This window comes from Dreissena polymorpha, chromosome 2 (genome assembly GCF_020536995.1).
Source record: "Dreissena polymorpha isolate Duluth1 chromosome 2, UMN_Dpol_1.0, whole genome shotgun sequence".
NCBI classification, from domain to species: domain Eukaryota; kingdom Metazoa; phylum Mollusca; class Bivalvia; order Myida; family Dreissenidae; genus Dreissena; species Dreissena polymorpha.
The window spans coordinates 151,320,608-151,346,227 of record NC_068356.1 but is presented as its reverse complement, the minus strand read 5'-3'; the positions used below and the strand labels follow the sequence as shown (position 1 = coordinate 151,346,227).

General features: G+C 36.9%; 1 protein-coding gene across 18 annotated transcripts in view; it reads right to left on the bottom strand.

Moving 5' to 3' along the window:
• Positions 1-25,620, bottom strand: part of LOC127869453 (nascent polypeptide-associated complex subunit alpha, muscle-specific form-like) — a 99,606-nt gene that overhangs the window by 6,560 nt on the left and 67,426 nt on the right. For 4 of the 18 annotated variants that reach the window (XM_052412042.1, XM_052412056.1, XM_052412060.1 and 1 more), the window contains one exon: positions 17,492-17,515. The exons of 10 other annotated variants lie outside the window; for them this stretch is intronic. In XM_052412042.1, the coding sequence (XP_052268002.1) occupies positions 17,492-17,515 (24 nt within the window). Of the gene's footprint in view, positions 1-17,491; positions 17,516-19,612; positions 19,658-25,620 lie in introns of all 18 variants that reach the window. 4 more of the 18 variants (XM_052412044.1, XM_052412051.1, XM_052412043.1 and 1 more) reach the window with 2 other exon arrangements.

The window sequence follows — 25,620 nt, the reverse complement described above, 5'->3', positions numbered from 1 at the left end:
TTTATTTTAACAAGTATCTATTTCAGAATCATTAAAGGGGCATATCGACGATTCATTTTTTTTAATTCGATTTTTGTGTAGATCTTGACTATGTTGTATTTGTAATATAAGGTCAATTTTTAATATAAGGTCAATACAATGATTATTTCATAAAATAAACCATTGTTCCCGGTGACACTTTTTGAGAGCGAGTGATAATCATTACTAGTTGTTAAATAGAAGCACTGCTAAATACAAAAACGTATTATCGATAACGAGACGTCCGGTGTTGTGAAGTTTTCATTTAAAAGTATGCAAGTACTTTAGACGTGGGTTTGTATTCCACAGGAGGCGTGTATATAAATATAAATTTGGCCATTGTATTTTTGGTTTAAATGTGTTTAGTAGTTATGTGTGGTGATTAAAAGAGGGAATATGCATTGTGTTAAAACTTGTATATATTTATTTTGAAATAACGTCGATGTACCCATTTAATATGAAATAAAGAGTCAATTTATTTGACACAACTTTTGAGTGTAAAATGGTTTGTCAGTCTTCATTGTTTTTACATATATTTATGTTTTCGAATTCCATGTCTCATCGTCGTATATAAATATTTTTTTTTCCATTTTCAACGCGACATTGACGGTATAACACGTTGTGGAATATACTAGCCTGTCTTAGTTCGGAACGTTTTTTGGTTTTTGTTTGTACTTTTGTCGTTCCCCTGTTATCGGGGAAATGATTTTAACATGGGCGCCATTGATGCCAACGGATATCACACACGGCATACCCATCACATTATATAAAAAAACATGTTCTGCGCGTCCTTAAATTCGTCCCGAAGTCGGAAAACGTATTGCCCTGTATATTAAGTCAAATAAAGTGTCAGTTGCTGCATTGGTGGTTTACTCGTCAAAATTGTCAAGGTCGTCGATAGCTAAAGAAACTTCAGCAGTACAGTTTATATTGTATTCACAGACCTGTACAAAGTCGCGCCAGTCAAAAATCATAAAAAGCGACATTTCAAGTTATGGTTAGCCAGAACAAGGTCGTCGATGGTGTACATGTATGTTGACATCGACATAATTTTGTCAGGAGCAATCGCCGCCATATTGGATTTTGATCATTTTCTTTCGAAAATAAAATGAATTATAGTAAAGTAAAATCTTCTTTTCGCGGTCGTATGTGTACAATTCGCATACTGCGTAAATCCAGGCACTGTGTTTTACAGTTTGTGGGTTGAAATTTTTTTAAAGACTAATTTTGCGTACCAGAAACAAATACATGTATATCACTACGCATGGTTACATTGTTAGATTTTAAGCGCTTTTAAGACTGAATTAAACTATGTTAAGGTTATTATATCTATTTATGTTAAATGTCCGTGGAAAAAAATCAAATGGGATTAAATAGAATACTAGGATTAGCGTGTAATACAGAGAAGTTTATTCTTGCTCGGCTCTCGAAACACCCGAAATCGCTCGCCAAGGCTCGCGCTCCTGGCGTTCTAAGCCTCGCAACATAAACTTTCTGTATCAACGCTAACCTAGTATTCTCCTATAAGTTGATTGCAACAAAATAAAAGTTAACAATAAAACTAAAAAGCTACTTACTGATTGTGCCGATCCACCCTCTGCAAATCAAATAATTCATTGATAACATTGATAATTACGTTAATAATACATAATTATAACACGGCTGATTACATTTCATCTCGTAGTAAAGAACAATTCGAATGCAATATATTGTAAATTCAAAATAGTCAAACACAAAAATATAAATGTTGACAATTCTACAATTAGTTTACTGATTATGTGTTATTTTATCTTAAATATATTGGCAAAGAATATCACTTCAGTGCCAGGTCAAAATAGATAATAAAGGCATGCAGCTTCATTGATAATAAAAGTAAAGTACACGTCCCAGTGGTCTCCCTTAAAAACAATCGTGGGTGTTTAAAACGGATTGATTCTGAAATACCTGCAATTTTAAATAATAAATGATACAACAAGTTTCAATATGTATCCTATTGAAACTCTCAATGTTTGCATTAGTTTATGAACGATGAAAAATGGTTACATTGCTGCTATGTACGACAACATGTTTAATTTGTTGCGAGCTTTGTTCAGTATTTGGAACAGATGCAACGGTATTTTGTTGTTGTTGTTGTTGCAACAGTTTTTTTTAAAACATTTAATTAATTCACTCCAAGCAAGTGCAGGTAATTTAAAAACATTTAAAATTCATTCAAAGTAAATGTCGTTGCAGTTTTGTTCTAATCAAACGTAGTATCTTATTAAAGAAAAGATTGCAATTTTGTATATGTTTATGCCCGTATACAGGTGAAATATTCAAGTTCACATACATTTTTCAATTAAAACTTGTAAATCTTACACGATGTTTTGTATGTACATAGAAACAAATCAAGTGTGGATTATTATAAAATAATCACGGGCGGGCCAATTTTTTAAAACAGATCTAAAGAATGCCGGGCCATTATAAGTTTTTTAAATCGCCAAAAGTACATACTATGGATATTTTAGAGCATGGTAAATGTTCAGTATTAATGTTTCCTAGCAAAAAAAAACAACAACAACATAACTAAACAAAAAATTGCTAATATCAATCTTTTTTTTTGTGAATTTGTAAATTTTTCAAAACGTTAAAAGATCCCTTTACGTTCGGAACCACATTATTTTGGTAGACAATTAAGTCACAACACTGCAACCCTATGACACATGGGCATGTCCGAGAAAAAAACACATAATTAAGCAGAATATAAGCGCGCTTTTTGTATCGGAACAGTTATTTCTTCTCCGGACCTCGTCGAGTAAACACCTCAGTTAGTATTAAAATGTAATTAAAATTATATTATCAAAACAAAATTATTAGTTATTATTAAAAAGGTCACTGTCTTTGTTATGCTGGATCTCTCTGCCGCTTTCGACACCATCGACCACATAACCCTTTTAAACCGCCTCTAACAACAGTTGGCTTTGCTGAAAAAACCACTACAGTGGGTAGCTTCCTACCTATCTGACCGCTTCCAAACGGTGAGCATTGACGGCAAGGTATCAGAATCAGTGCTGCTGACCTTCAGCGTACCCAGGGATCTGTGTTAGGCCCAAAATTTTACACCATGTATACTAAACCTGTTGGGGAAATTTGCAAAAAAACATGGACTCGGGCATCACTTCTACGCCGATGACTCGCAGCTCTACCTTTCCTTTGAACCCACCGATGGAGCAGCTCAAGACGAAACACTAAATCGAGTTGAAAAGTGCCTCCACGATATCATCTTGTGGATGAATACAAATATACTCAAACTTAACACCGACAAAACCGAGGTCATAGTATGTTCAGGTCAAAACAACGCCAAGTACGTAGATGGGTTAACTATTAAAGTATGGGACTGGACAATTAAACCATCGCAATACGTTCGAAATCTCGGTGCTTGGTTTGATTCAAGAATGAACATGGAACACCATATTAATGCTATAAGAAGATCATGTTTCGGTCCGATTAGGCAAATAGGTCACATCAGGCAATATCTTACACCAAATGCCACAAAATCCTTGGTCAATTCACTTGTCACGTCTCGGCTAGACTATTGCAATGCACTGCTGTATGGAACACAAACATCAACTATCAACAAACTACAAAATGGTCAAAACACTGCGGCGCGTGTTATCACAAGAACACCCCGTTATAGTCACATAACACCGATCCTAAAAGAATTACACTAGAAAAAAGAATCCTACTTCAAAATACTTACCAATGCGTTCAAAGCCTTAAATGGACAATCGCCTGTATATCTGAAAAACCTACTTGAAGTCTACGAACCAAGGCGAAACTTAAGATCAAAGAACGAAGCGACTTCATTAGTGATTCCAACGAAGATAAAATCCGTATCATACGGGGAGCGAAGTTTCATGTACGCTGCTCCCAAACTCTGGAACTCACTTCCCTCAAACATTCGAGGTTCTCTAACACTGAATTCATTCAAAAAGGTACTGAAAACTCACCTCTTCCTCCAATTTTATGCAATATAAGCAGTGGTTTATTCAATTCATTATATAAAATCTCAATCATCATGAACTTGAATTAACCCTTTTAAAGGAAGTTTAATTATTCCTTTGAGGGTTTGTGGACTCGTGGTAATGGTATCCTGACGTTACCCTTGTCACAATCAGCATGAACTTGAATTTACCCTTTTAAAGGAAGCATAATTATTCCTTTGGGGGTTTGTGGACTCGTGGTAATGGTATCCTGACGTTACCCTTGTCTCTGTCTCTCTTTTGTCTCTGGTTTGTCTTGCCGATCTTTCAAATCTATGGTTACTGTGCATGTTTTTTTGTTGTTTTACGTAGTACTTATTGTTTAAGTTTTAGATCTTATTGTTTCATTAATTGTCTTATAGCTATACACATAGGGTAGTTTTATCGTGTTTTGTTGATCTTTCTAATCTAGGGTTACTGTGCATGTTTTTACGTAGTACTTATAGTATAATAGAGTAGTTTTATAGTATAATTGAGTAGTTTTGATCGATTTCTTTTGAAACAGTGTTGCAAAATGTATTCGTATCTGCGATACGTAAAATGTTCTTACGTAAAGCGCCTTTGAACGTGCACTCTTGCATGAAAAGGGCGCTACATAAATCCGGTATAATAATAAAAATAATTAGTTTGAGCACATAGAGACTGGCTATCCTATCCTGTCGACGTAAGAGCCTGAGAAAGGATCCCTACATCCCGATAGCTCAGGTCGTCAAAAAAGAGCAGAACCGATGGCATAGGTCATGCTCGCACATTGTGCTTATTGTTGTATATAGTGCTCGAGGTCAAGGGTTAATAGCATTTGATTATACGTAATGCTCTGCTCCAATCTATTCAATTTATTGATAGAAAATCATAAAGCATGCGGAAAATTATAATATATTATAGTTTGGATTCAATGTAGTATATATTATTTGGAGCCATACTTAAACCCCAAGCTCGATCCACCGACAGTGACATGTTATATTAGCTGTGATTTAGCATGCTGCATTCTCAATAGTATTGATAAATACGGCGTCATAGTAGCTCTTAGATTATAAACAATAATTCTGATGGAACTCGCTCAATTTTTAATAAAACAATTGTCACTATAATATAGTTTCGTTATGTTGAGATGACGCCATGGGTGAGCAAGCGCGGGTGAATCAACATCGTAGAACAATTAAGAATTGAATTATATATCTTCTATCATACTCTAAAAACTAACGGTTATAAGTAACGTTGCCGCACCATGCGTGTCATTTCATGACTCATTCTTTACAACAAACTGTGATAGACAATTATGACTTCTTAATAAATGCACATATCAGCAAATAAAACTCGTAAAGCATTTTTTGATGTTATTTTATGTTTTGTTAGCTACACAAGCATGAATTTTTAAAAAGAACGTTACACACTTTGTGATATTGTCATAATGTTCATTTCCTTTTAACTGTACATGTTTAACAATAGAAACATATTGAATATCATATGAAATTTATTAATATAAATAAATGCAAAAAGTTGCGCAAAATACACTGTCTGTATAAACTAATATTGACATCAACGCGAAAACATAATTGTGTAGTCCAAATCTCAAGTATTGGTCTGCTTTTTGCATTTTGAAAAGAAAGCCTCGTTGTAAGTTTGGTTGGTCTGTGTTTAAAATGGTCTGCCGAGTCCACCAAGGCCCGGGAATTGAGCGCCTAAAACAAAAATAACAAACGAGTTTCATTTCTATTCACATTTGTTCATACCTTATTGTTTGCTATCACTTCACCATCGTCATCACACCATCAAAATAATGATACTACTACTACTATTACTACTACTACTACTACTACTAGTTATACTACTACTACTACTACTACTACTACTACGACTACTACTACTACTACTATACTACTACTACTACTACTACTACTACTACTACTACTACTATAATACTACTACTTTACTACTACTACTACTTACTACTACTACTACTACTACTACTTACTACTACTACTTATTATTATTATTATTATATTATTATTATTATCATTATCATCATAATCATCATTATCAACATCATCATAATAATCACCATCATTATTATCATTATCACCATAATCATCATCATTATGAACAACCTATTTTATTCACAATAAAATATCCCAGGCATTCACTAACCCGCTTGCGCTCCGAGCGCGGCCGACATTAAAGCGCCCCCCAACGGCATGCTTTGGCGCAGCTGCATCTTGTCTCCCAGAGTGTCGGAGATCTGGTCCGGGGTCATACCCATGGCGCGCATAGCCGCCGCTTCCTGTGCAATGTCCATCGGCACCGGTCCAGGGCGGCCGTTCATAAGATCCATGACCAGACCAGGGGTCATGCCTGCAGGAGACGAATATGAAAAGTCAGACAAAACTTTGCTACAACAGAATGACCATATTATATCTGATACCATCAGGATCATACCTTTCAAGATTATGAGGGTGACTATGGTCCCTGAGTCCGTTTTACTTAACATCGGATGTCAAATATAAACTATGATGCATTTTGTAAAGATGTATAACCGCTAACCACAAACCTCTTAGATTATTAAATTAGTGATTTTGTTAACAGCAAAAGTCTTTCGCATGCCGTTTACTTGATTAAAATATAAGAAATAGCTGTTATTTTGTGTTGAGTTAAGGTTTCAGTCGTAACTTATGTTTGTCCTATGATCTCTGATCGACAAGACCCGTTCATTATGGGGTATGTCTCAATAAGGTTCGCGCTCACCTGGTACAAACGGACGGTTCGGTCCCATAGGGTGGAGCATACCGGCGGCCATTCCTGCTGCTCCCGCGCCTCCTAGCGTTCCTCCCATTGAAAACGGATCCATTACTTGCCCCGCTCCCATCCCAGCTGCGCCTGCTGGGGCGCCACTTCCGGCCTGAGCTGCGGCTCCAGCACCGGTATTGCCTGCACCGCCAGCACCGCCAGCACCTCCAGCACCACCAGCACCGGCAGCACCACCAGAGAGAGCGCTGAACAGAGCTCCCAGGTCCATACCTGCTCCGGGAGAAGAGCCAAACGGATCTGGAACATGTAACAAACTTCCGGTGAAATAAACTGACATTATTTTTAAGAACTCGTACGTGGTGGAATTTTTCTGAAGCGTGAGTTTTCATGCGTTGATAATGATTACCAACGTAACAATAAAATAGTCTTGTTGTTTTTTTAAATTAGAATAAACAACATTCAAAAGAATTACACATTCAAGGATAATAATTTCAATATGTATTAATATTATCACATCGAGAAATAAATAGAGGATATTTGTTGGATTTGATGCAATATCGATTTTATTTCACGAGTGATCATATAAAATATATATTTGTATGATCACAAGTGAATTAAAATCGATATTCCATCGAATCCAACAAATTTTCTTTTTATTTTATCGGTTTTTTTTACCGTTTATTCACATTGTTAAAGAGTTTAACTGGATAATTTCGCTGGATTTAGGACGTCATTTCGTCGAAAAATGACGTCATTGAACAGTAAATATCGATGTTTTTCACTGTTATTTTTCACTGTTTGAAGCAGTGAAATATCAGTTTTATTTCACTGATATTTTTCTATAAACCACCGGAAAGCATAATATAATATAATCTACATGCCACAGACAGAGACGAAACAATGAGGAGAAAAAATAAAGATAGAAAGATAATGAAAGATGGATCTTTCAGATGAATAAAATTACGATAACATTTAGAAACAACGTTGTGCTTTCATTTCCCAAAACCATCATTGTGCCGAGTATCACCAGTGCATGCATAGAAAGTGTGAGAAATAACAATATATGCAAAATGTTAGGTTCCAAACGCACACGTTACTTTAATATTAACAAAACAGACATAAAAATGGGAGCATGCGATTTAAATACAAAATCTCGCATGTGACCTGAAATGCAAAGAAAAATAATTAATAAATGCGTTATTTGCGTTTTCATTAAAATTGTCGGTTTTACTTTTATTTTAATGAGTTATTCAGATCCACGCTAAAATGTTCAGTGTACTTAAAATTGTTTAACTCTAGCGTTTTGAATTAATATCAAGATATATGTCGTTAACGTGGCTACTTAATTCCGATATATTTTAGTATGTAGAATACCAGATAGCTTTATCTCAAGGTCATGCGTTTTGTGTATTGTTATATCAATATCTAGAAAAACTATATATAATATATTAGATTGTCATCATTTCGAAGTACTACTTGTACATAATTTGATGCGGTCATTGAATCATTTCGTATTTAACTAATTCTTGTGGTGTTTGTTTACTTCTGTCAACGTCGCCAAAACCGTCCATTGACATCATGAGCTAAACATGATAATAGCTCAATAATGCGCGTAACAAAACGAAATAACTTATTTAACAGTCTAGAAAAAGTTGACGTACATGGTAACCCTATCAGCGCACTTACTTGCATCTACTGCCCCTTGTACTGGGAACATCGAGCCAAACAAATCCGGTGCCCCTGTGGTCCCTCCTCCTAACCATCCGCCTCCGAACATGTCCAAGCTACCTACTCCCATGCCAAATGGGTCGCCACTCGCACCGCCTTGCCCGACACCCGCGGTCCCTCCGAACCCTCCGGCGTCTCCCCCAAGTAACAGTGAAGAGAGTCCTGAAAAGGAGCCAAAGCCACCTTGAAACTATAATGTTTTATACAGGAAGGAAAAGGGGCGTGGTGCAAAATTTCAAAAAAGGGCACTTAAGCGCGCGACATCCATAAAAAGGGCACAAATATATCTGTATAGTGACTTAATAACAAGCTTTGTTACACACAAACATTGTATGTATAGTTTTGAGATTTATTGTTGAATAATTAAACCAACAAAATCCAGAATGTATATTTTATTATGTGTTTTATATTTTCATGTAGTAACAAAAAACAAGTTTAAACACCATAGGATATACATGATATACAACTGGATTCCCTGTCAGCACTCAAGTCGAGGATCCTTTATATGACAACTGGGCTTTCAAATAACTTAATTATTTTATTTTTATTTAATAAATGACATGGTGAAATATGCATGTACTAAAATTAAAGTGTTGCCGCATTAAATTGTAAACGGGTATTGTTTTCACTTTGAACTTTCATGACCACGTGTTGTATTGTGTACATTTTATTTCGCAAAAAGTGTAACTAGGAACGGCGCCGTACTGTCTTTTGTTCATTGTCAATTTATTCAATACACGTTAATTGGTCTCCGATATAAACTTGTTTTGCTTACAAAGCAATTTGCATCAATTTCTAATTTACGTTTCGTCGAAAGTGGAATGCCAAAATCGGAAAGCGTACGTTGCGACATTCTAAACACGAATGAGAAGTTGTACAAGTTCAATATTTTTGTAAAATTCATATCTGTGTTTGCCAATTAACATATTTTGACAAGTTACAAACGGGTCAAAATGTTCTTAATTGAACCAATGGTGCAGGTCTACTACTGTTACAACAATTAACAACTTTTGGCCAAACAGGGTCCAAGACGGGGTATCAACTTCTTTGCCGACATTCACACGTTATTGTTATCAAAACATCGTGACAATAAACTAGCACGTGCTCCAATTAAGCGCGCTCTGCTTAACCGTGAACAACAAACGTGTTAAGATTGTCGTCTGCTACAATTCATCAACACACATCTACTGTGAGCCTGCGCCAATTGTATTGGATAGGAGGCGGAGCGTTATTTTAATCGACAGCTTTAATATGAGCCTGCGCCAATTGTATTGGATAGGAGGCGGAGCGTTATTTTAATCGACAGCTTTAATATGTCACGGGTTGCTATTTTCGGCGTATGGCCAATTTTCAGGAAGTACAGTGGACGTCATGGGGCTTTGTAATCGGCGTATGGAAACAATTATCGGGCGTAATATACGGCCGTACGCCGCTTAGTGCAAGCCCTGTTAATTAAATTTTATTAACTTAAAACTGTTTTGCATTAAATTGAAATCAAATCAATATTTTACAGATACAACTTTTTTTTTAAATTTAATTACGCGTAAAAATAAATGTTTTGATATAACTGAATTATGCATGAAATGCACAATTTCCACGTGAATAACATCGAGGTTTTCATCAAGTCTCCTAAGTAACTGTGCACTCCGGTAGTGTTACAAAGCCACTGAAATTATCGATTGATATTGACACATGGTTATTCACGCATGATGAATTCACAACCGCGCGAATCTTCGCTGATAATAGCTTGGTTAAGAGGCAATTAAGATGTTATCAATAAGGTCGCGCACGGCGGAAAACAGGGCGGCGGCCTTTGAAAGGGCAGCGTGGCGCTGATTTGCTTTGAAAGGGGAAGCGAGGCGCTTCAAAAAAGCGGCGTCGCGCCGCGCCACGCTAAAACGGCCTGGATAAAACACTAAACTACCAGAGCAGATGTCCCGATCATCAGAAATACTCCGTTTTAAATTAATAAATTATTGCAAGGCTTTTGCATATAACTGTGCAAATATTTATCAAAGAAAAACTTCAAAGCATACAATCAAAATATTGTGTGTAAATAAATATTTCGTATACTCATGAATTATATTATATTAATTACAGTGATGTCAGCTTTGGAATAGTAATACGAATCAATTATAGATGCGACTGAGGTCAGATACATTTAAAACAGACTTAAGTTTTGTTGACATCTCGGTGGGCTGTACGAACTGTAACTGTCCAAATGTCTGGACCGCGTATCTGACGGGTTAGCTAGAATCGTATCAGACGGTTTGGGGTAATAAACCGTCTGATACGATCGTATCGGCCGGTTTGACTTTTGGACCGGTTCGTACGTTAAACCGTTTGATTCGAAACCGTATGATACGATTCGTATCAGACGGTTTATGACGGGTATTAAAAATAGATTTATTCAGTGTAAACCGTATAATACGTATAATGGTAGCATATGGTTTCGCATCAAACAGTTAAGCGTACAATCGGTCCGAAAGTCAAAACCATTGAATCAGACGGTTTGTGACCTACATCCGTCTGATACGATTCTAGCTTAACCGTCTGATACGCGGTCCAGACATTAAGACCTATCCGTACACTATACAAATATACTTTGTGAGTTAACGCGCTCGCACGTACCGCCCATTCCGCTCGTATCCATGCCCCCAGCGCCGACACGTCCGCCTCCTCCTCCAATTACGGCCATCAATTGCTGCATAATATCCGGCGTTCCAGCGGCACCGGCGCCGGCTTCACCAGCCTGACTTCCAGTATTTGGTGGAGGTGGAGGCATATCCGGTACACCTTGGATGCGATCTGTAAGGACCAAAAACACTTTTGAAATAAAACATGTCAGAAGAAGAGGTCAAGGACTTCTTAGTGTGGATTGTAAAGACAAAATTTTGAAATGTATATTTTTCTTTCATTTCGAAGCAGCAGGCCTGCTAACTTGGAGCTCTAGACTACACACCGAGGATCGGTTCGATTCCAGGCTCGGACACATTACTTGTTTGATGATTAGTCCTGAAATCCTTTTTGAGGCAAACTTCCAACTGCTGTTTCAATAAAGGCATTTGACAGGTACTAGCAAACGTAGTACACTACGTACTGATAAACCTGCCAATCCGGGAAAGTGTAACTCGGTTTGACCGGCGTCGTGTGACCGCCGTTATATGAATGACTTATGTAAAAAAAAACAGCGAGAAAAATAACAAACAACGTACTGCAGCGTTTGGGTTAGTTGTCAAAGTACTGTGAAATCCAAATTAAGACAATCAATCAATAAATAAATCATTAAATCAACCAACCAACCATCCAATCAATAAATCAAGAAATCTACCAAACAACCAATCATTCAATCAATCAGTCAATCAATGAATCAGTCAGTCAATAACTCAAGCAATCAATCAATTACCCAATCAATCAGTCAACTAGTATTTACACCATGGTAACATACCGGGTCGAGGATTAGTACGCCTCTGTTGCTGAGTTTGTTGTTGGCTCTGCTGCGTTATCATTGTCCACATTTTTGGTCCTGAAGCGAGGGACACAGTTTGGGCATTTGAACCATACCGATCTTGCTCAGGGCTTGGCGGTTTGAGGGGAGATGTGAAGAGAACACTGCCATATCTACTCGGGGTTGGATGGTTTGGCGGTATTGGGGCGAGGTGGGGAATGACGTATATTGCTCGGGGTTTGGGAGTTGGACGGGGTTGGGTGAGGAGAGTGCTGACGTATCCTACGCTGGGCTGGACGATTGAACGGGGCTGGTGGGGAGAACTGACGTACATTTCTCGATGCTTGGGAGTGTGGCAGGACGGGGTGGGTTAGGAGAGTACTGACGTACCTGGCTCGGGATTGGGCGGTTGGACGGGGGGTACTGACGCACCTGGAGACTTCGTAGGGGATTTGATGGCTGGAAAATACAGCAGGTAGATCGTGTAAGCAACTGAGGTATTGCTTGCAGAATATACGAGCGGGATGCGATTGAAATAAAGCATTTCAAGCATTTCACGATGTAGTATTCCAGCCATCAATCATGACTGTCCGCACAGGCTAATCAAAGTCAACACTTTTTGCCTAACCTGGACCTTTGCTAAGAAGAGACTTCCTTCAACCGAAAAAAGCAGTGCGAGCGGAAAGTGTCGTCCCTGATTCTGGGACTACATTTAACGTACTTTCATAAGTCCCGTTTTCCCAGAGCGAGGCCCATATCAAGAATTTCAAGAGCAATTCCAGCCATCTTTCTTGTATTGCTTATAAGGGTTATTGATGTGTCGGTAAGTCACTAAGTGACGACAGCGATGATAATGCCGTTGTTTATCATGACGATGACTTCGATGAGGTCATATGTGTTGCTGTTGTTGGTGATTGAAGAATATGATGATTTTGTCGATGATTGAATTAAAAATGTTAATATTGGTGATGTTGAAGGTATTACTTTAAAGCGGATGACCAAAAAAGTGTTGATCACTTAAATATTGAGGATGATGAGGAGAATATGTTTTTGATAAATAAACCGACGAGGACTACTACACAAATAATTATTTATCTTTTGTTATAAATAATATCATTATTATTCTTTTATTATTAGTGATGAAAGCGATTTATAAACAGAAGTTAAAGATGAGGATTTGCGAATTAAAATTTCGTGGATGCGGCATACGAAAGCGACTAATCGAATTACGAGTTTCGAACTTTATTTAAGTCTGGGTTTTTTACAGCAAAAGCTAAATTACACATGTTTATAATTGCAACATTCTGTGCAAAATATCATTGAACAATCATAGAGGCTATAACTTTATAACTTACGGACTGCCACAGCCGCCTGTTGGGCTTGTTGTTGTTGTCGTAGCTGCTCCTCGCGTTGCCGTTGCTGCCGCTCCCGCAGCCTCTGTTGCTCTTCCTGCTGGCGACGCACAACTTCCTATTGCCGGCGTTGCGTTTCCTGCGCGCGTTGCAGTTCCTGCTGCGCCCGGTCTCCTACTGGAACGCTTGCTCCCAGCTCAAAGCCAGACCTGTCCGTTCCAGGCCGCCTCTGGCTACCGGTCTGACCGGTCCGACCTGGGACCTGACCTTGACCCTGGATAGCTAAATTCCCCCCCCTAAGGCATTTAGTAAAGCGCTTGTCAACGCATGGTTGCCTCTAAAATGATAAAGTGTACCTCACACGACGTTTTTAACACATGCAAAAAAAACGTGCTCTGACACAACATGCAGGCATGCGCGATATGGATTATTGTTCTTGAGCATGCGCATAATCAGAAGGAAATACTCATTACGCATGCTCACCATGAAGACATTTAACGCTGTACGATGCATTTTGTAAGTGGATCTCATTTGAGAGTCATATCATCGGCCTTGACATTATGAGAAAAAGTAAATAAAACATACTTTTTAATGAAGCAAAGTTGAGTCGAACACATTATTTAAACAAATTTAAAAATCTGTTCTTCTCCATCGTTATGCCAAATTTGAATTAGCGAGTCCAACTATTTGTTTGGTAAAGCTGAATTATTTAAAACGCATGCGTGCAAATGAAAATCGAAGAAATGTGCCTTTAGGCTTGGCATACAAACAAGAGCTGTCAGAGGACAGCGCGCTCGACTATTCGATTGCTTGACAGTATAACGTAAGCCATCATGGGAAACTTGGTCAAATTATTCAGTAAGGTCAAGGTAATAGTTTAGGTATATTGTCCACAATGTATTGAACATTTGTAAAGACATGAAAGAAAGTAATATGTAAAGTTTGATAGCAATAGCTTGGGTGGGAAGTTTGGACGGTCATTCAAAAATAAAATAAATATGTTTTTTTTGTAACCATGTTTTAAAGAAAAAAAATGTTTTGGGTCAGTGAGGAGTGGGGGTGGGGTGTTAAGAGGGGAGTATAATGTGATGTGTGGTAATTTATTAGATGATGTATACAAATAAAAATAAATGGGGGGGAGGTTCGGGGGGAGGGGGGTGAGAGGGGGTATAATGTCTGTGTGGTAATTTATTAGATGATGTTTAAGAAAAATTGGGGGAGGGGGAGGTTCGGAGGGAGGGGGTAAGTGGGGGGTATAATGTGGGGTGTGGTAATTTATTAGATGATGTTCAAAAAAAATTGGGGGAGAGGTTGTGGAGGGATGAGGTTGGGGGGGGGGGTGAGAGTGGCAGTATAATGTGGGGTGGCGTTATTTAGTACATGATGTTTTAAAACAATTGGGGGGGGAGAGGTTGGGAGGAAAGTTCGGGGGGGGGAGGGGGTGAGAGGGGGGTATAATGTGAGGAGGGGTAATTTATTACATGAGGGAGAGGGGGGTATAATGTGGGGTGTGGTTATTTATAACATGATGTTAAAAAATTGTGGGGGGGTGGGAGGGGTGGGGTGTGGGGGTGAGAGGGGGTATAATGTGGGGTGTGGTAATTTATAAGATGATGTTTAAAAAAATGGGGGGGGGAAGTTGTGAGGGGTGAGGTTGGGGGGTGAGAGGGGGGTATTATGTGGGGTGTGGTAATTTAGTACATGATATTTGAAAAAAAGTTGGGGGGAGAGGTTGGGGGGGGGTGAAAGTTCGGGGGGGAGGGGGTATAATATGAGGTGGGGTAATTTATTACATGAGGGAGAAGGGGGTATAATATGGGGTGGGGTAATTTATTACATGATGTTTAAAAACCAAATGGGGGTGGGGGTAGAGGGTGGGGGTAGGAGGGGGGTGTGATGGGATGTGGTAATTTATTAGATGTTGTTTAAACAAAAAATTGGGGAGGTGGGGGTGGGAAGGGATTCTGGGTAGGGGCGTGGGGTATTGTTTGGGTGGAATCCATTGTGGTATTCAGGTAAGTGTTGTTTTGTCAAAGTAATAATAAAATATTATCATAAATAATAAAAATAAATAAATAAATAATAATAAATAAATAAAGAAGTTATGGCAATTAAAGCAAAATGTTCAATTATCTAAGTGTAAAAGGGGACATAATTATGTCAAAATGCTTGATGCAGTGATCTGCTCTTGTTTATAGGTTGGGGTCATGTTGGTTAACAAATTTGCAACATATAAAATAACTTGTCAAAGGATATAGGAAATATTTGGGGTAGTACGCAAACTGTAACATAGATTTATCAATAATATGCATTTTCTAAGTATAAAAGGGGAAATAATTATGACAAAATACTTGATAGAGTTGTCTGCTCTTGTTTATAGGTTGGGATGATGTTGCTAAACAAGTATCAAAATATAAAAGCAATATGTCAAGGGACAATGAAAATAAATGGGGTACTACGAAAATTTTAACATTTGCTGCATATTCTAAGTTGAAACGGGGCCATAATTATAACAAAATGCTTGATAGAGTTGTCTGCTCTTGTTTATAGGTTGGGGTCATGTTGGTAAACAAGTATGCAAAATATGAAAGCAATATGTCAAGGGACAATGAAAATAATTGAGGTAGTACGAAAACTTTAATATTTGCACGCTAACGCAGACGCTAACGGTAACGCAGACGGTTACGCCGACGCCGGTGTGAGTAGGATAGCTCCACTATATATATTTCATATATAATAGTCGTGCTAAAAAATTACTATGAGACAACACGCAAAAAAATAGTGCGATGCGCGTCTCTTTAATATTCGAGTATGACTGAAATTTATTTGACAAAAAAAACTTGAATAATAGCATTTGTTTATTGAAGTATCTTTTTCATTCACGCAGTTTCCTTTATTAACATCGTCCACACTTATTCAGACGGAACATCGTTGTGTTGTTGTACAGTAAGAACGCAAATATATCGATACAAAAACTAAAAATGATCACCATGAATAAATTTCAACACTCATTCAAGGTATGTTGTATATTTTCCAAAAAAGTGTATCCGTTCATGTATGTTTCATTCTTTTGACCTCTTTATCACATTGGTGTCATCAGTATGAGTACATGTACTAAGGTCGCAGGTCAAAAGTTCAATTCCAAACGCCTAGAATTCAGGGTTTAGGCGTTCATTTGGCCGAACATCCCTCCGAACGGGTTCATCCTACCTGCAATTGACGGATTGTCAAGGTTAGTTAGACAGAAGTTGTCATAACAACGAGAGCACTGGTGTCATAGAAGAAGAAAGGTGAAAAGGTCATGCAATAGAAATGCTGTACTCGCAAATTAGTTATTAAATGGGTAATTTGTAATATTACCAGAATTGTAGGATAGTAAACTTCGTTATTTATTTATAACAAGATCATTTCTATCAATAATCCTTTGTTTAGCATTTACACTTATTAACATTGGCGTTTGTCTTAAGCATCATTTAATGTCTAGTTATAGATAAAATAATTGTTTAATGCGAAGCAATCTTAGTCGTGTGAAATTAAACAAACAAACGCGTTTTATAATCTAATAATTGTCTATTGAAGTTGTTTACGCTAATTTTCACTTCCAAAAATGTATACATGTATGCAAAATTAAAAATTAAAATTTGTTTAGAATATAATGTGTATTTCATTCCGTTTTGTCTTATTAGTTCGGAACCCTTTTTAATGTATAACAACCGTTTTTTAACCAAATATACAAATGGTAAAACCCACATTTTTTGTTGTTGTTTTGCATTCAGACATCAAAATAATATACACAGCAAACGGGCAACAGCTTTTTATGGCCAATCTCACTTTGACAATACTTATACGTGTCAAGTCCATATATATCTGAAGTAACCTGATCCTTCTCTTAATGCATGAATATATTTAAGTACCATTATATACAATATAGTCGTACCTTCATCATATGAGATCGCAGAATCTAAAACTAATATAAGAAATATCGCTATGTTACCAACAAGGTCATTTTTGTTCTTTAGAACAAAATAAATACTTTGTCTGGCTTTTAAACTAGCTGACTATTTTAATTTAAATCCTTTCATGAGGATAGTTAGGATGTCCCAGCTTTATGAATGTTGATTTGTGAAATAAACTCAAATGAAATGAATTATAAGAATATGAGGGAATGAACTAGGTACCTGACGCCCCGGGTGTAAGGAAATCTGAAAGAACAAATAGCGATTGTTAGCAATGAATATGGGCAGACCCACCCATTTATTGTTGGTGGTGTAGGTTACAGTGACGATGATGATGGTGGTGGTGGTATGGAAGAAGACGTTATTTGAGATTATTTGACAAATACCTTTGCAGACGCGATTGTGTTGCAGCTTTTGTCTATCTTGATTACAAAGCACAAAATATTCTTGCTTGCATACTGCATAAAACACATAAGTTATTCACTATATAATTAAGTGATTTTCTAGCTCTAAGTATAGGGCTGCATGCCAGCTGATTATCAAGGTATTCAACTTATATACTTTACTGTATAAAGAGTGACATATAATATATTATGCTTGAGCATTAAAGTAACGAAACCTTGACTGGAATAAATTTTCTCGTGCAGCCAGTCATCGCTCGTTCGCTGGCGAGCGAAACCAACGCTATACAATGAAATAAAAAAAACAATGACGCCATAGTCGTATAGAGATATATTACGTTATGCGTTTGCAGTTACCTGGCGCATCCGGGTTCATCATGGACGCCAGCGCAATGCCTCCCATTCCACCAAGCATGGACGCAAGCCCAAGCCCTTCGCCGCCTTCTAGTAGAGCGCCAAGCGCACCCATGCCGCCGAGCCCACCCATTCCGCCCATAGCGCCCACCCCACCGAGTGATCCCATATCACCGAGTGCGCCCATTCCGCTGAGCGCGCCCATACCACCACCTTGACCGGAACCCATCCGGGACGTTTGCGGGTTCTCCATACCTGAAGTTGTGCCGCTGGCGGCTGTGTTAGGGGCGCTTGCGTTGGCGCTTAAGCCTTAGCGTGAATGCAAACATAAATATACAGAGCGAAAGCAGACGGTAAACAAAAGCAATGCGCGGTACATGTTGCTATGACGTCATAATGTCAAAAGACTTTATAATAATAGGTGTATATTAAACAAGACACATATTTGCTGGTCTATTTCATGTGTAAGACAGCTATTATGAGAACCTTTAAAAATATTAGCCGGTAGTGTACTATTCGTATTTAAAATTAAGCAGCTAAAGATTGTATCAAATCTAATTTGCTGTAGAAATAAGGGGGCATTAAAAAGTCTGAACATTCAACCTTAAACCAGTTTTACATTTTGTCACATCATGTCCCACATAAGCTAATGGAAAAAAGTTCAATGTCTTGTCATACTGATATCGTCCGTGCTCTGTGAAAAAGAGGTTTAATGGTTGTGCGTAGCGTGTCGTCCCAGATTAGGATGAACAGTCCGCACAGGCTAATCAGGGACGACACTTTCCGGCTTATTGGGATTTTTGCTAAGAAGAGACTTAATTTTAACGAAAAAAGACATAAAAGCGGAAAGTGTCGTCCCTGCAGTAGGCACAGGCTAATCTGGGACGAAAACTTAACGCTCATGCATTATGCCCAGTTTTCTCAGAACACGACTCATGTGAGCTGTGAAACATAACAACAAACACAGCAACACTGACTGCGTAGCCGTAGCGTTCAATGTGATACACAACGAGCGACATAACACGTGACAAAGCATCTTACATAACGTATGCATTTTTGATCAGCACACTGCCCAAAGCAGAAATCTGTTAACATGTGAAGCCGTGTAGTGAAATACATCGAATATTTTCATAAATGTATAATACATACATGTGTTTACGCATTTTAAAAATTCTGTCTTTGTTAACAAATCATTTGCAAAAAAACAACCCGTTATGCTACAGTACTCGTAAAATATGTAGCCTTGATATTTTAATAAATAAGTTTGAGTCATGAAACTGATAAGAAATGTAAAAGTGCAAATTTTAATTTAGCGAGATTAAATTAAAGAGGCTAAAATATCTCAAATAATTTGCAATGTCCGAAATTAAGCTCGTGAAACACTTCAATATAAATATAAAAACATGCGGCCAGTTAACCATTATATTTATCCATCGTCTTAAAATTGATGTCTCAATAGTCATTAGAATATACAAAAATAACATAAAGCGAAAATGATTTGTGCATCTGTTAAAATTGATCCCCAGTCCTAATCTACGCTAATAAAATTTCGTCATCGAATACACTGTGACGTCATATTCTTACGAACCTTGAGACCCGGTCCCGCCCGGTCTACCCAGTAATGCGGCTAGCACTATAAAGTTCAGGATAATGTCACTTTAAGGTTCAGGATAATATCAGTATAAATCTCAGGGTAATGGAACTGTAAAGTTCATGGTAATACTAGAATCACTTTAAAGTCCATGGTAAAAATACTGCACACATCCAATATCAAAATTAAGTAGAAGGTAATTTAGCTAGACTAGATATAACAGATTAACGACAGATCCAATAGAATTTTAAAGAACTGGGTTTACGAGAACGATTGCGGACTTAAATTCACGTTTTGGATTTCGGGTAAAATTCTAACTTAACGTTACGATAAAAATGACCTTAATTTAAAAAGAAGTTATCAAACTGCACCCAATTTTAGACAAAGCTGCACGCATCGCAGATTGCAATTTAAATACGAAGCAGTAACTAAAGTTAATAAAATGGCATGTGCACTAGAATTAAATAGTTGGTGCTTACATCAAATATTTAAATAAATCACATTCCACAAACATACTTATTATATATATTTAGCCTGGCGCACAAATCATTTTGAACAGTCGCAATCTATTTGATCGAGATCAAGATATTTATTTAATCTCGCAGAGCTTGAATCGTGTTGCGTCGGATCAAATATACAAGTATATTATCTATAAACAATGTGCACAAACAATTCTTAGATGATATTTTATCAGTACGTCTTTGTTCAAAATTTAAAAAAATGTAAACGATTTTGCAGGTAAAACAATCCGTCTTAAGTACATGACGTCATTGAATACACTGTGACGTCATGTCCTCACGCACCTTCTGACCCGGTTGCGTTTGGTCTACCTAGTAGCGCGGCTAGCACTATAACATTTAGTGTAATAGCACAATAAAGTTCGTGGTAAAAACTTTTATGTTTTTAATTTTACCGTTGTTAATTGAGTTACACTCTTCATTACGATAAACAGTCTTCACGCTTAACAACTTGCCTGAAGCCCGGAGCAAAAAGAATTTATATAAGGAAAGTTTCTAGTTGTAATAAATAAAGTCGAACAAGAGGCAGATATAATATGTTGACAAAATAATAAAGCATGAAGACTGAAATAGCGCATACGTGTATATTTTTATGATTCTTATGGCTCAAAAGACAATATTTTGTACAATTTTCGTTTTATACATAAGATGCCGCATTTAAAGGGATTTAGATGCAACTTTAATGTGTTTATTCTAACTAGTATATATTTCAGAATCATTAAAGGGGCATATCGATGATTCATTTTTTTATAATTCGATTTTTGTGTAGATCTTGACTATGTTGTATTTGTAATATAAGGTCAATTTTTAATATAAGGTCAATACAATGATTATTTGATAAAATAAACCATTGTTCCCGGTGACACTTTTTGAGAGCGAGTGATAATCATTACTAGTTGTTAAATAGAAGCACTGCTAAATACGAAAACGTATTATCGATAACGAGACGTCCGGTGTTGTGAAGTTTTCATTTTAAAAGTATGCAAGTACTTTAGACGTGGGTTTGTATTCCACAGGAGGCGTGTATATAAATATAAATTTGGCCATTGTATTTTTGGTTTAAATGTGTTTAGTAGTTTATGTGTGATTTAAAAGAGGGAATATGCATTGTGTTAAAACTTGTATATATTTATTTTGAAAAAACGTCGATGTACCAATTAATATGAAATAAAGAGTCAATTTATTTGACACAACTTTTGAGTGTAAAATGGTTTTGTCAGTCTTCATTTGTTTTGACATATATTTATGTTTTCGAATTCCATGTCTCATCGTCGTATATAAATATTTTTTTCCCATTTTCAACGCGACATTGACGGTATAACACGTTGTGGAATATACTAGCCTGTCTTCAACACTGTGGAATATAACTTTCGCGTGCACGGACTACTTTTCAAATGACGTCATGCGATATGCGCTAAAATTAGGTCGATATTGTTTGGTTCATTGATCGAACTTTAACTTAAAAATTAAGAATGTACAACAAGCCATACACATATCGCACAATTCATAAATAATCTGCAATGTTTGCTTTCCTATTTAATTCACGTTAGGCATAGAGCTGTGTAAAGTATAAGATGTTAAAAATAGCATCACACTGGAATTGGGAACGTCCCATTTTGTACACGGGTATTATCTACTCATTTATCTGTTGTGTACGGAATGTTTTCCATTATTTGTGTAGTTATATATTAAATTATTTTCTTGTACAATAAGGGCATTTACCACAGATAAATAAAGCATTGTGCAAGTTTAAACATAATTATGTTTGTATGCAGAAATCTGCAAATGCAACCGAGTTTACCAACGGCTATTATTAGATAACATGCTCCGGTTCAGTTGAACAGCAGTAATGTAGACTAAATGACGTAGCGTGTGACGCAGAAGAAAGTTTATTGAGTTCATAAACTCATTTGAATATAGTGATAGGATGGCATAAGAGTCATTATTCAACTATGCTAAAATAATTATTAAAGACCCTAGATGCAAAATCGTCAATTATTGAGATAAATGGATTATTAGATGGATTTAAAAGGATAATTAAAGGTAAGTTACTAGTTCGAACTTGTTTTGGTTTTTGTTTGTACTTTTGTCGTTCCCTGTTATCGGGGAAATGATTTTAACATGGGCGCCATTGATGCAACGGATCACACACGGCATACCCATAACATTATATAAAAAACATGTTCTGCGCGTCCTTAAATTCGTCTTCCTAAGTCGGAAAACGTATTGCCCTGTATATTAAGTCAAATAAAGTGTCAGTTGCTGCAATTGATTGTTTACTCGTCAAAATTGTCAAGGTCGTCGATAGCTAAAGAAACTTCAGCGAACAATTTATATTGTATTCACAGACCTGTACAAAGTCGCGCCAGTCAAAAATCATAAAAAGCGACATTTCAAGTTATGGTAGCTAGAACAAGGTCGTCGATGGTGTACATGTATGTTGACATCGACATAATTTTGTCAGGAGCAATCGCCGCCATATTGGATTTTGATCATTTTCTTTCGAAAATAAAATGAATTATAGTAAAGTAAAATCTTCTTTTCGCGGTCGTAATGTGTTACAATTCGCACACTGCGTAAAATCCAGGCATATGGTGATCTTTTTACTTGTTTTACCCTCTGCAAATCAAATAATTCATTGATAACATTGATAATTACGTTAATAATACATAATTATCACACGGCTGATTACATTTCATCTCGTAGTAAAGAACAATTCGAATGCAATATATTGTAAATTCAACATAGTCAAACATAAAAATATAAATGTTGACAATTCTACAATTAGTTTATTGATTATGTGTTATTTTATCTTAAATATATTGGCAAAGAATATTACTTCAGTGCCAGGTCAAAATAGATAATAAAGGCATGCAGCTTCATTGATAATAAAAGTAAAGTACACGTCCCAGTGGTCTCCCTTAAAAACAATCGTGGGTGTTTAAAACGGATTGATTCTGAAATACCTGCAATTTAAAATAATAAATGATACAACAAGTTTCAATATGTATCCTATTGAAACTCTCAATGTTTGCATTAGTTTATGAACGATGAAAAATGGCTACATTGCTGCTATGTACGACAACATGTTTAATTTGTTGCGAGCTTTGTTCATTATTTGGAACAGATGCAACAGTATTTTGTTGTTGTTGTTGTTGCAACAGTTTTTTTTAAAACATTTAATTAATTCACTCCAAGCAAGTGCAGGTAATTTAAAAACATTTAAAATTCATTCAAAGTAAATGTCGTTCCAGTTTTGTTCTAATCAAACGTAGGATCTTATTAAAGAAAAGATTGCAATTTTGTATATGTTTATGCCCGTATACAGGTGAAATATTCAAGTTCACATACATTTTTCAATTAAAACTTGTAAATCGTACACGATGTTTTGTATGTACATAGAAAAAATTCAAGTGTGGATTATTATAAAATAATCACGGGCGGGCCAATTTTTTAAAACAGATCTAAAGAATGCCGGGGCATTATAAGTTTTTTAAATCGCCAAAAGTACATACTATGGATATTTTAGAGCATGGTAAATGTTCAGTATTAATGTTTCCTAGCAAAAAAAAACAACAACAACATAACTAAACAAAAAATTGCTAATATCAATCATTTTTTTGTGAATTTGTAAATTTTTCAAAACGTTAAAAGATCCCTTTACGTTCGGAACCACATTATTTTGGTAGACAATTAAGTCACACAACTACAACCCTATGACACATGGGCATGTCCGAGAAAAAAACACATAATAAGGCAGAATATAAGCGCGCTTTTTGTATCGGAACAGTTATTTCTTCTCCGGACCTCGTCGAGTAAACACCTCAGTTAGTATTAAAATGTAATTAAAATTATATTATCAAAACAAAATTATTAGTTATTATTAAAAAGGTCACTGTCTTTGTTATGCTGGATCTCTCTGCCGCTTTCGACACCATCGACCACATAACCCTTTTAAACCGCCTCTAACAACAGTTTGGCTTTGCTGAAAAAACCACTACAGTGGGTAGCTTCCTACCTATCTGACCGCTTCCAAACGGTGAGCATTGACGGCAAGGTATCAGAATCAGTGCTGCTGACCTTCAGCGTACCCAGGGATCTGTGTTAGGCCCAAAATTTTACACCATGTATACTAAACCTGTTGGGGAAATTTGCAAAAAAACATGGACTCATGCATCACTTCTACGCCGATGACTCGCAGCTCTACCTTTCCTTTGAACCCACCGATGGAGCAGCTCAAGACGAAACACTAAATCGAGTTGAAAAGTGCCTCCACGATATCATCTTGTGGATGAATACAAATATACTCAAACTTAACACCGACAAAACCGAGGTCATAGTATGTTCAGGTCAAAACAACGCCAAGTACGTAGATGGGTTAACTATTAAAGTATGGGACTGGACAATTAAACCATCGCAATACGTTCGAAATCTCGGTGCTTGGTTTGATTCAAGAATGAACATGGAACACCATATTAATGCTATAAGAAGATCATGTTTCGGTCCGATTAGGCAAATAGGTCACATCAGGCAATATCTTACACCAAATGCCACAAAATCCTTGGTCAATTCACTTGTCACGTCTCGGCTAGACTATTGCAATGCACTGCTGTATGGAACACAAACATCAACTATCAACAAACTACAAAATGGTCAAAACACTGCGGCGCGTGTTATCACAAGAACACCCCGTTATAGTCACATAACACCGATCCTAAAAGAATTACACTAGAAAAAAGAATCTACTTCAAAATACTTGCCAATGCGTTCAAAGCCTTAAATGGACAATCGCCTGTATATCTGAAAAACCTACTTGAAGTCTACGAACCAAGGCGAAACTTAAGATCAAAGAACGAAGCGACTTCATTAGTGATTCCAACGAAGATAAAATCCGTATCATACGGGGAGCGAAGTTTCATGTACGCTGCTCCCAAACTCTGGAACTCACTTCCCTCAAACATTCGAGGTTCTCTAACACTGAATTCATTCAAAAAGGTACTGAAAACTCACCTCTTCCTCCAATTTTATGCAATATAAGCAGTGGTTTATTAAATTCATTATATAAAATCTCAATCATCATGAACTTGAATTAACCCTTTTAAAGGAAGTTTAATTATTCCTTTGAGGGTTTGTGGACTCGTGGTAATGGTATCCTGACGTTACCCTTGTCACAATCAGCATGAACTTGAATTTACCCTTTTAAAGGAAGCATAATTATTCCTTTGGGGGTTTGTGGACTCGTGGTAATGGTATCCTGACGTTACCCTTGTCTCTGTCTCTCTTTTGTCTCTGGTTTGTCTTGCCGATCTTTCAAATCTATGGTTACTGTGCATGTTTTTTTTTGTTGTTTTACGTAGTACTTATTGTTTAAGTTTTAGATCTTATTGTTTCATTAATTGTCTTATAGCTATACACATAAGGTAGTTTTATCGTGTTTTGTTGATCTTTCTAATCTAGGGTTACTGTGCATGTTTTTACGTAGTACTT